Source organism: Pundamilia nyererei, unplaced genomic scaffold (genome assembly GCF_000239375.1).
Source record: "Pundamilia nyererei isolate P.nyererei 1_Seehausen unplaced genomic scaffold, PunNye1.0 scaffold00063, whole genome shotgun sequence".
In the NCBI taxonomy this organism is placed as follows: Eukaryota; Metazoa; Chordata; class Actinopteri; order Cichliformes; family Cichlidae; genus Pundamilia; species Pundamilia nyererei.
Genome location: NW_005187464.1, coordinates 2,731,849 through 2,744,944, shown reverse-complemented (window position 1 = coordinate 2,744,944; position 13,096 = coordinate 2,731,849). Strand labels below are relative to the sequence as shown.

At 39.7% G+C, this 13,096-nt stretch overlaps 1 protein-coding gene across 1 annotated transcript in view; it reads left to right on the top strand.

The window, feature by feature from the left end:
• LOC102197298 (matrix metalloproteinase-17-like) overlaps window positions 1-13,096 on the top strand; it is a 100,716-nt gene that overhangs the window by 67,402 nt on the left and 20,218 nt on the right. Inside the window, exon 4 of the mRNA XM_005735337.1 lies at window positions 8,313-8,599. Coding sequence (XP_005735394.1) covers window positions 8,313-8,599 — 287 coding nt within the window. The remainder of the gene's footprint in view (window positions 1-8,312; window positions 8,600-13,096) is intronic.

The window sequence follows — 13,096 nt, the reverse complement described above, 5'->3', positions numbered from 1 at the left end:
TATATATATATATGACTTTCCTTTTCTTACAACTTGGTAAGTTGAAAATGTTCTTGTTAGATGGGGAAATAAATCTCGAGTGAGAATACTTGAGTGTCGGATTGGTGTTTGAAAAACTGTTTTTTAAGCAGTAATATTCTGTGTGCTTTTATGATTTAAACATGATCACATCTATAATTCTAATGACTGAATGCCTGAAGATAAACTTGGCTACTTGCATATATGATTTCTTCGCTTGCTTACACTCGTTTCTCCATCATTCGCTCCCCTCTCTTTGTTTTCCCTTCAACTCTATCCTCTGCCCGCCACTTAAGCTCCGCAGCAAAAGATCCACAGCCTGTCCAGCACTGCCTGCTCAGTGTGCACTTTGATGTTAGCAGTTCTTTCTAAACCTGTTCTGTTTGATTGATGTGTAAGCGTCTGACAGTACACTCCGTTCTCAGGTATTTATTTGTGAGTCGATGATGCACACTCAGGAGCTCTGTTGCTACTAAACAGCCCTTCAGCCGCTAAGCCTCTGATGACTACTGTTATACGCTGCTGCCAAAAACTCTTACATCTGCACTTTTTGTTGTTGTTTTGTTCTTACAAACTGCTGGCTCATGCGCTTATCGCTCTGTAACTGCTCGTGAGTCACGGTCTGACGATTTCAAGAAAACAGACATTTACGGCACGATCACACGGCCGTTATCTTGATCATCCACAAGCTTATTTTTTCAATGCTGACCTGAAAAATCCTTCAGTGATACGTGTGATTCCATTACTGCCCTTAAAATCCCAACCTGATGCTTTGAACACATTACACATTGAACAACTCGGGCGGAATGGATCGTGGTTATATGTGAATATAGATAACACTATATATTGCACCCAGGCTACGACCTTTTCTTTTCTCAGATGGTGCCATTAATCTTAGCACTGCAGGGATTGGAAAGTGATGATAATAAGTCCTCCCTAAGGGAGACTGATCTCTTTACAGGTGGATGTGAGAATTGAAGTGTGGTTTAATGAGCAGCTGCGGCAGAATTAGTAATGAGTGTTGGCATAGCTTTCAGGTGGTGTTTGGGGCCATGTGGCAGCAGATATGATGCCAAAAAAAGTCTGTAGACCCCACAGCTACAAATAACAGCCAGACTCAAAGTAAGATTCTATAATTTAATATCCTCCCTGCAATTAAAAAAAGGGAAAAAAGGAGGGCGAATGAAGAGTTTTTATCCCAGCTTATCTGGTGTTGGAGACATGCATGTGTGTTTAATTTGTATGAAGATATATTAAATACTTTTAAAAAGTGTATACATTACACATTTCTAAGGTCCCTATAATACCCAGGCTCTTTGTCTACGGTACTGTCACTATCAGTTTCAAAAACACACGAGTTGATCCTTTTGTTTTTTAGTTGAATCTATGAAAAGTGTCAAAGATGGTTTAACAGGCATAAAATAGTATTTTTTCACCAGCAAGGTGATTCCCAAAGATATGTTAGTCTGCATATTTCAGCACGGTGTGCAGTGTGTCTGTGAAAAATATTGAGACAACTGGAGGACAAAAGAATTCGTAGCAGATGAACAGTAGCTGAAAGTCATATCCTTAAGAAACAGGACAAAATCCAGCAAAGACCTGACACAGGAACTGAGAGATGCATCCATCTACAGCAGATTGGTGTCTCTCAAGAAGCCATTCTTAAGAAAGGGAAACATGGAGAAAACACTTGGGTATGCTAAATTACAGAGGACTTGGACTGAAAATCAGTGGCAACAGAAAAATCCCAGTTTGATTTTTTTTTTCATCATTGTCAGCATGTACAGAGGAGGTCAGGAGCAATGTCTGCAGATATTTGTAAAAAGAATAAATAAGTAAAATAAAAAGACTGATGCGCTGTCAGTGTTTAGGGTTGTATTTCAACCTGTGGTGCTGGGGATTTTGTCAAAATTGGAATTATGAACACAGAAAAGTATCATCTGATTTTGATTCACCATCCAGTACCATTTGGAAAGCATCTGATTGGTATTGATCCCAAACACACTGTCATTGCAGGAAAAGCATACCTGGATAGAAAAACACATCATGGAGCTCTATCAGTCAAAGACTGGCCTCCCCAGCTCCCCACAACAGAACAACTGAAGCAGTGTAGGATCATCCTGGCAGAGAACAAAGAAGGCCTGGAGAAGTATTCTTGAAGACTACTTTAAAAAAAATTACAAGACCTATACTGCAAATGTGTCAATAAACCATTGCATATATTTCCCATTTCCCCAGCAAAATATAAAGAAATGAGGGGTGGCTCAAGACTTTTGCATACTACTGTGAAAGGAAAATAGTTACCCTCAAATGTTAATCGAAACATACTCAGTCAGTTTACACAGCTACTGAGCAAACTACCCAATAACTTCTGATTTAAATGAAGTGAGTGATACATTAACCCAATATGACTTTACCTGGGTGGAAAATCTGTGAATCTCTTTGAGGTAAATTTTCCAAAAAGTAAAGTTAAGCTTGGGTGTGTTGTAACTGTATCATAAAGCCCCTACACTGACATGGATTTATTGAGGCCAAGGTGTTTAATAAACATCACGAAGGTGTTTACTCAGACAAGATGTTTATTAAAGTTATTTGCTTTACTGAAATATAATCGATAAGGCTGTTAAAATCAAGGTGCACGTTTGAGATGCTGTCAGATCCGTGCCATGATCTGTAAAGATCATATTTAAGGGAAGTACTACAGAGAAATGACAACCGCCTCATTTTTATGCCCCTTTGCACCATACTGTATGTAAACACAAGCATCACCCAGAGACTCCTCAGTTCATCTGAGATGCTGGGCAGGAATGCTCTGACCTTGGTGGACTTACCTGCAATTAGCACATATACACAGACCCATACACACTCACTCACTTACAGCTCGATGCTACACACACATTTGGATATTTGGACACTTACACACCGTCGCGCTTCCCCATCTTTCATTCTCACAAACATCCACCCAAACGCGCAGACATACACAATCACCCACCCTCGTCTGTTTGAATTAGGTCTAATAAGCAGGTGAATTGTCTGTGGAGGCTGAGCCATTTGCAGTGACCTTGGCTAACTGTGGTTAGCAGTGAGGCTCAGATGCTCAGGCAGCATGAACAAATGGACTGCACAGCCACATTTTCCCAAATAAATCAAGGCAAGAAAAATTCTGCACTACTGTACACTGCAAGTTTCCCCACAGAATAGATGATCCGATTAGATTTTGAGGTGACTTTGCTGCATACATTTGCATATTAATAAGGAAAATCCCATTTTCAAGCTGCTATTTCCTTATTGCTTTAAACATTGTTAATGCCGACCATGTGTTTTGCGACAACATGTTGATATAGACATATTTGCTAATTAATGAACCCATTCGCATCACTGGATGTGTTAAAGGCATTGTGATAACAGCAGAACAGGCAGCTCAAGTGTTCGCTGCAGTGAGGATCAGGAGTAAATATCTCTTGATATGGGCTGAAACTATTAATGTTAGCTGTCAAGTCCTCGAAGGGATTTCATCAGAGAGGTGTGATGTTATAGGTGATAGTTTCTGTTTTAGACTTAAGGGATAAACATGCTCCATATTCATTATTACTCCACTGGATATTTTTTCCCCTGCCAAGTTACAAACCAAGGTGAATATATGTTTTCATATGTTTTGTGCGTGTAGTATCAGGATCACACAAAAACACTACAAAACCGGATGTCGTGAAACGTGGTGGGAATGTGAAACAGGGAGAAAATGAATCAGGATCACTTTTTTTTTAAATGACAAGACATTGGTGTTGACTGAGGATGCACTTTCAGAGCGCCCGTCTAGTTTATACAAGGGTATAAAGAAAAATCATTAAAGAGATTCAGTGCTATTAACCCTCTGAGACTTAAAGCCTATTTTATAGTACTGCAGTTGTGTCCATTTGCGTAGGTATTTGCCTACGCAGATGCTGTGCGGATGGGTACTGTATGCAGCCTACGCAAACGTGCTTGTGTGCAGTTCTCCGAGGACCAAGGTCAAATACTGATGTTGAAAGGTGGAAAGAACTACGGAGTTCACTGAGATTTTTTTTTAAACAGCGCAGACTTGCCTGCATTGGGCACTTTTCATTGTTTTTTATCACTCGTATTCATTTCAGCTGTTTTATAACTTCTTTCTTCTCCGCGGCTGGTCGCTGTGAATCGCTACAACATGTAGACGAAGGTCCGTAAACCAGCGTGTTACGCTATGCATACTTGGGACTAGGGATGGGTATCGTTTAGGTTTTATCCGATACCGGTGCCAAATCGGTACTTTTGAAACGGTGCCGGTGCTCAAACGGTGCTTAAAGAATGGAGAACACAAAATTGGTCCAAAAACCTCTCATGTTCAGCTGTTTTTTGTAAAAATATAACAATGTTAGCCTTTTCTGCAGCTATGGGGCATATATGGTATCACTCTTGGCTGGAAGCAGTGCTTAAACAATGGAAAAAACACAAACTTTGTCCAAAATCCTCTCATGTTCAGCTGTTTTCCACTTTTTCTTTGGTCATTTTAGCCTTTTTGTCCAGGGTGAAGGGAGTATCTGCCATCAAACAAGAGGACAGCCGCATGTAGCTATGATGATGTTTGCTAGTTCACCTTACCTGCATTAATGTAATAACATGGTTAGCCTACTCAACGTAAATTAGCTACTCACGCAGAGAAGAACGGCTGCTGCTGCCATCATCCGTCATCATTTCTGCTACACTGGCAGGGCTAGGGGCCAGGACTCTCCTCTTCGTGTTTTTGGGGGATGTTGCATAACAGGCAACCCACCCGCAGTAGATGTGCTCGGTGTGAGGTCTCGCAGCAAGCTATCAAATACGGCGCATTTCTGGGCTTTTAAAAAAAACGCTATGCGTCGCCAGGTGTTTCATCGGATTTGAGGTGTTACCTCCTTTGACAGTATCAGCTTAAAGCACTTGTTGCTGCTGAGTTTGCATATTTTGCTATGAAGTACAGCCAGACTTTTGACCGCTTCGCATTGGACATTTTTAATCTGTAGCTCTGCTCTAACAGAACGTACGTACCTGGCCCCGCCTACTATCCTCGGAAACGTAAAATGATTGGCTAGAAGTGTATCACAGCTCAGGAAAAAAAGCACCGAAATAAAGCACCGAAATGTGCGCTGCTTTTCAGTCTGGTTACTACCGTTTATGTCAGAACGACACCGGTACCCATCCCTACTTGGGACCAACAAAAAAGCATGCTTAAACCACGAATCTTCGTCATTGATGACCCAATCACAGCATGTGATGCAACATGGGGGAAAAAGTCAAAACCTTTGATTTGTTTAAGCTAAAATTTAAATACATCTAAATTAACATGCGTAACAGCACAAATGCTTTCATTTATTTATCTTTTAGTTCGTTTTCTATCAGTTTTGAACTTGATGATGTTAGACTGTATTGTGGGTTAGAAATGGTGTTACTAATCCACAATAGTACAATAAAAAATTTGAATACAATTAAACTGGGTTTATTATTGAAACTGTCAATCAGTCACAATTAGCAGAGCGTTATGGCAACAGGCCAAAGAGCAATTTCTGCTATCTGATTGGCCAGGTCGTTCCCATCCAGCCAGCCAGCTGATCCCAGCCACCACAGGTCGAGAGGTTTAGTATACCCTGGACAATTCACCAGCCTGTCGCAGGGCCAAAACTGTGTGTTGTTTATTTGCAATTTATGCATTTAAAACTGTTTTAGAAATCAAAATGTTCAGACATAGTTTTGAGATTTGCAGAGGCATCAATTTTTTTCTCATAAAGGTCAGTTTTTCCTTGTCTCCAAAACATAGGGTTAGGTTTTGGGGGCTAGGAGTGAGGTCATCATCAGTGAAGACTTAGACCTCACGGTACTGAAAGCTTACTTTAAAATGCAAAAAAACCTACCATACCTTAGCTTAGCCTAACTGTCCCTTCCCTTACTTTACTTAAATTTGATACTGTCCCCTTCAGATTAGTCTCCATGTGCATCTCTTAACCAGCACGACTGCTATTTTTCACGCTGCTCCCAGAAGTTAAAGAACTAATTATAGAGGACTGTAGTGGATTTGTACTGTGTATACTGCAGCTGTCATGACTGTAAGATTGAGAACCTCATGAGGAAATCATTTGTTACTTATACAGCTACCATTTTTTGGTTGAAATTGTGCTTAATTAGGAGGCATGTTTATTACACTTCCTAGCCACATACTCAACTTTTAGCTCTGTTTTGTCTTCCACCAGCTATTGAGAAGAAGTCTCTGTTTGTAATATCTCAGTGCTACTGTTTATGTAGTGGGTTTTTAGAGCTTTCTTTGCTGAAAACAGCTGCTGAAAACAGCCTTGGCCAAACACAACACTATCAGAGCAGAGTGTAAACTCAACAGTAGAGTTGCCAGCTACAAAATAAAGTTTTATTGAACTAAAACTGTCTTGTCCATCATAGTACAAAACAAAAAATACCAGTCCCAATAAAGACTGGATAAAAGATAGGCGGTGATAAATGAAAACAAAACTGAAACAGAACCTGCACATGTGTCTTGAGAAGTGATTTAAAGGATTAGAGAGACCTCGCTGCTCTGATTGCTGTGATCTCCTCTGGCAGGTGTTCAGGAGGTTGCCTGACTGTAAAGGTCCAGTGACCGTGAGCTATGATCTGAATCGTCTGAACAGCTGCTTCTCCAGCTCATGTGGGGATGAAAGGACTGAATGTAGCTTGAAAGGTTTTGTGACTCAAGTTATCAGAAAACACTTAGCAGGTCCTGAGGAGAGTAAATGCTTTAAAGATGGGTGAAAATAAGCTCTCATGAGGTCACAGTTTCAAACTTTGTTGGATATGTTTCCTATATTGATTCATTTTGAAAGTGTACTTGCTGGGTCACAGGGCATAGTTGTTTTCCTAAGAGTAAAGGTAGCTACAGACCTTTCACACCATAGTGTGTAGAAACGGTACATCCATCCGCCATTCATGTTAAGCACTGAATACTAGCTTATAGTTTGCTCGCTATAGAGAAATATAGATGGGGATAATTTTGCCTACTTTATGTTAGAAATATGCTCATTTAAACCAGTGCAAAAGCACTCGCCCCTAAATTCTCATTAATGTTTGAGTTAATAATGTTTAACCCAATGGAAAAGCACTGCCAGAAATATTAATGGAGCTTCAGGAATGACTTTGTTTTGCTGGGAATATTAGCAAAAAACTCAGAAAAACAAAAGTACAATGAAAAAGAGGAAGGCTGGCATTAAAAAAAACAAGTTTGAAAATCACTGCAGCAAAAAAAAAAAAAACTTTGTTGTTCATTTATCTTTTTTTCCATTCGTAGAATTGTTAAGCACAACCGTAACATGAAACTTTATACCATACCTGTATATAGACCCCACACATGAGGCTGTTTATTCTTTCACAATGTTGAAGCATCTCATATCTTTTCATCTCCTTGTAATAAAAAAAGAAAAAAACTGTTACGTTAATACACGATGCTTCTTTATGTTTGTCGGTATCAGCTGAGAAAGCAGCCAAAGTATAGCTAAAAAAACACTATACTGGAATAAATGTAGTGAGATTTCACTGCTGTTATTCTGTGAAGCAGGAAAGGCCAAGGACCAAATCCTTTCATCAGAATTTGATACATTCACTTTATTGATGTAAATTAATGTGCGATATCCTTTGAAGTATATAAATAAATGAAATATGGATTAACTTAAATTTAAGATGGAAAAAAGGAGTGCAGAGTGCTTCATTTGGCACTCACACGAGTTAGATTTAGTGTACTATACTTTCATAAAAACAAGAATAAAATGTTCTTCTTTCAAAGAAGAGAGTTCACTTTCCCAGAAAAATGTTCTAATCAATAACACTAAAGCTGTACCAGAAGTCAGATGAAAAGAGTCGCCTATCTTGGCAGAGAAACTGAGTATTTCTAATGCAGCACTTCTTATACAGTACTATAAAGAGCAGCGACTCCACAGTGAAAAAGTAATGAAATGTTGCTGTAAATCATGAAAGATCAAAAAGGAGATTCTGATTAGTCTGATTAACAGAGTTCATAAAAACTATATTACTTTTCAGTATTTGACAGATATAAATGATATTTCTGTAAAACGTCTTCATGATGTGTAAAAAAAAAAGAAAAGAAAAGAAAAGAAAAGAAAAAGAGGAAAGAAAAGAAATCTAAAAAAAAGTCTTGAAAGGTTTGGTGGCATTTGAAATGAAGAACTCGATCTATACTGTGGATAGATCGATCCATCTATTTCACATTCTTTCTCAGCATATATGTGATCTGTTTTCTCTCACAGAGTCAGGACCTTTCCTAAGGATTCGGCTTTACTGGGCAGGGACACTGTTCGAGCCCTCATGTACTACGCCCTGAAGGTCTGGAGCGATATTGCGCCCCTTAACTTTCATGAAGTAGCTGGCAGTGATGCAGATATTCAAATCGACTTCACTAAGGCTGACCACAACGATGGATACCCCTTTGATGGGCCGGGTGGCACAGTGGCACATGCCTTTTTCCCTGGAGAGAGGTTTACTGCTGGGGATACACACTTTGATGATGACGAGGCCTGGACCTTCAGGTCACCAGGTAAGGAACACACTTTATTAGCTACATCTTTCACAGATGCTGCAGATTTGTTGGCTGCGTTTGTTGGCTCTTTCCATCACATCCCAAGGTGTTCTTTTGGATTGAGATCTGGTGACTATGGGGGCCATTTAATTACAGTGAACTCAGTATCATGCTCAAGAAATCAGTTTGAGATGATTTGAGCTTTGTAACACGGTGGCTTATCCTACTGGAAGTAGCCATCAGAAGATGGGCACACTGCAGTCTTAATTAGATTAGGTTAGATTAGATGAAACGTTATTAATCCCTCGGGTGGGTTCCTCTGGGAAATTCTGTTTCCAGTAGCACAGCAGAAGTTGCACGTTACAGATACAATAAAGGGGAATGAGAGAAAGGATATAAGCATAAATATACCACATAATATAAATACAGAATATATAATAGGGATAAATAGGAATACCAGTGGATTGCACATTTGAGTGAGTCTATTGCACAGTGATTATTGCACAGTCGAATATAAGAAAGAATATTACGAATACTGCACAGTGAAAAAAAGCACTAAAGCTCAGTTGTTCCCGCCCTCCTTTGTCCCCGTGTTTCCCCTCCCTCTCTCCTCCAACAAGGAGTTAAACAGCTTGATGGCGTGTGGGACAAAGGAGTTTTTAAGTCTGTTGGTTCTTGACTTTGGGAGAAGCAACCTATTACTGAATAGGCTCCTCTGATTATTCACGACCGTGTGCAGAGGATGCCCAGCATTGTCCATAATGTCCAGCAGTTTCTTTAGTGTCCTTTTCTGTGCCGCTGTCACCAGAGTGTCCAGCTTCATGCCGACCATAGAGCCCGCCTTCCTGATTAGTTTTTCCAGCCTGGATGAGTCCTTCTTTGCCGTGCTGCTCCCCCAGCATAGAACAGTACTCCAGCAACCACCGACTGGTAAAACATCCTCAGGAGCTTCCCGCAGATGTTGAAAGACCTCAGCCTCCTGAGGAAGCACAGTCTGCTTTGGCCTTTTTTATACAGGTGCTACATGTTGCATGACCAGTTTCAGAGATATGGGATAGGCATGATCAGCCTTTATGTTGTTTAAGCCAAATTCTGAACCTACCACCCAGAGATAACAGCAGATTTTCTGTTGTCCCATTTTGGTGAGCCCGTGCAAGCTGTTGCACCCAGTGCGGCCTTCTGCTGCTGTACACAACCTGCTTCAGTGTTTAACATGATGCTCTTCTGCATACCTTGGTCATAAGGAGTAGTTATTTTAGTTTCTGTTGCTTTCCCAACAGCACGAAGCAGACTGACCACTCTACTCTGACAACTGGCATCAACAAGGCATTTTCACCCACAGGAACGGTGCTCACTGGATATTTTCTCCTTTTTCAAACCATTCTCTGTAAACCCTACAAGCACAACCGTGCTACGTTCAAACTCTCTTATATCACCTTTCAACCCTATTCTGAAACTTAATTTAAACCTTTTGACCATGTCTACACGACTAAATGCACTGAGTTTCGACCATGTGACTGGCTGATTAGATATTTGCAATAAAACGCTGATGAGCACTTGAAGCCAACAACATGGCCGGTGAGTTGTATTACTTAAAGAGTGTGCCTGAATGAAAAGAACATAAAAAACTGAAGGATGATCTGTTTCTGTGAGACACTTCCAGAGTACTATGAAATAAAGAGCCTGAAACGGTCTGCGTCAACAAAACTTTAACAAAATGAAAAGTGCTTGAGAACAGTTTTGAACTTCCATACTCACCAAGGTTTTTGTATTGAAAACAAGATTGCTGTACTTTGTACTAGTACTTTGGAACCAAGCTGCGCCTCCTACCTTTTATTCATGTTCCAGATTGTATTATCAATAATTTATCTGTTCGAACTAAGAATATAACATGCTGTGGCTTTAGTGTGGTGACTACAGCAGCATTGACTGTTTTCACAAGCTTGTTAGGAAGCATAAAAGACCTTCTTTCATCTCTTCCAACCGCCACAAACAAAGAATCCACTCCAACGTCCTACCCAAACCGAGGAAATCAGTGTTTTTTTCAGCAATTAGCACAAGCTGTTTATTGTTCACTGTTGACATTTATTGATCTAATTTTACTATGCCATGGGGCTTCTTTTTTTTTTTTTTTTACAAGAATTGAGTCTTTAAATTTAAAAGACCAGAGGGAAATAGCACCATATTTAGGGTGATTAAAGTATTTTAGCCGACAGCAAAATGTTTCCTTTTGATTTGTGCCGATCAGAAGCTGAAATAAAGTCTCCACCAGACCACAAAGCACCACTATAATTTGTGATGTCAGCTAACAGCTGCACCAATGACAATCGATGAAAGAGTAATTGCGACGCAATGAAGCAGAGATGAGATTTCTAGGGTTGTGGGCATGCTCTTTCGCGTGGAAGTGCATTTTTATAGTCTTTAACTTCTACTGAGAGGTTTCTATTCCACTCTATTTCATAAGGAAAGGCAATACCTTCTACTTTTACTTTTTGTAAACTATTTATATTTATTAGTCAACTGCAGGATGTGCTTGCAAAATAAGAAGCATAGCTAAATTTGAACTAAAAATGGCTAAAAAAAAAGAATCTAAATCCAATTTATGCATGCACAGTCAATAACACGTATATGCATTTTGAATGTGGTTTATTTTTAAACTCTAATGTCTGACATTTTGCGAGTATTATTTGCCTTCTTGCCTTAGATGAGATGATAATGCTCACAGAATCGTATTTCCCAAAATACTAAACCTTTCTTTTGAAAAAAGAAACACCTGAAGATGTGGTATTAGTGCGATAGCTCCTTGAAACAATCCATTGTGATTGTTATATAACGCAATTTCCTTGTCAAATAAAAGTATATTGAATACTTAATTTAGACAAAAACCCAATCGATAAAGACACGTAGTCCAAGTCTGCAGGCAGGGTGATAGTTCAATTTCTTTGTTTGCTTTTGCCCTAAAACTAGGAAACATATGTTACCGCAACTCAATTTGCTTCAATTACATCTCCCAACAGCCTGCATCAGTGTCACGGCATGATGACGTGATGCTCCAGGAGTTCAGAGCATCGTCTGGGTCAATGTGGTCGTGATTAATGAGAGCAGGTTGCTAAAGAAAAGAGGGATCAGAGGAGCGCTCTTGTCTTCATGACCTCTATTGATCTCTTCAAGCCACACAATTGTCTTACACAGACAAACGCTGACTTAGAAGAGGTAATTTAAGCAAATAAAATTCTCTGTGCAAAGACTCGTGCTTCCAGCTACGAATTGCTCAGCGGTGGTGACGGCCTGATGGAAGACCGCACTAGTGTTAAAAACACAGATTCTTATTGTGAGCAGGAGAGAAAAGATGCTGGCAGTGAATCATCTTACCTTGCTAGATGTTCCAGCCTTCAAGGCTAGTGTTTCACTGCCTGTGATGAAGGGTGAAATGTACATCCAAAAAAAATCACATCAGACTCTTTCATTTGGTAATCAGGCATCTGCCTCTTCTTCTTCGCCTGTACTCCATAAAGGGGGGAAAGTGTCTTATGGCCAACCAGTGCCAAAGAAAATCCCGTTCGCTGCAGCTTACAATGTTTTAATGAAGTTAGCTCAGAATTCAGGTTTGTGTAAATGCTGCTTTTATTTTATTTTTTTTACTGTCTACTTAAATTCCTTGAAGCACTTTAGCACTTCTAGACCAAGATGATTAGAAATTATTGAATTTCAAGTGTGCTTGTTCTTTCTGTTGCATTTTAAATTAACTGCAAAACTTTAGTAATCTAAAGTCTGACACTCAGCTCATTTTACAGCAATAAAAATCCATTTTATAGGTCATAAGTGACGTGCTGAATACGCCGACACTTTGACTTCTCAGTCTGAGTTATGCTTTGGGGTTGTTTTTTTTACTTTCTCTTAAACCTAAATTAACTGTTAAACATATTGATGAAATATCACTATGAACATTTTAGGTAACAGCTGGCCTGTTTGCTCTTCTGTCAGACAAAAAAACAGCAACATTATCATATACTCTGCTGACAACAATAAACCCAATATTCTCTCTTCCTGCATCCTCGGGGAAATGTCTGTCTCATTAACTGCTAAATGCTCCACTATGTTCAACAGGTGGTTGTTAACTTTGAGCCTGTTTACTGTGCGGTGCTGGGTAGTTACTGTCAAGAAGCTAAAACAACTGTAAAATAAAGCTGATTTAAGGAGAGTGACGCTTCGGCCTTGGCGTCTGCTTCTTTTCACGCTGATTCAGCCAGCAGCAGCTTAACTATTCAGTGGTCGAGAAGGAAACAGTGGCACTTATTTGGGCATCGAAGTGTGTGTTAGATCATCACTGCCAGTGATATGCTGTTCATACAGATCATCACCCATTAACAGCATATGAAACAGCAACTGGTAGCTTGGTTGTCGTTCCTTCGGCCTTTTATATTAGCTGTAAGCCAATGTAACATTACATTGAGATAATGTGATGGCTGACGTACTTTCACGAGTATCATGTACCAAAGACCCTTTTTTAAGGGG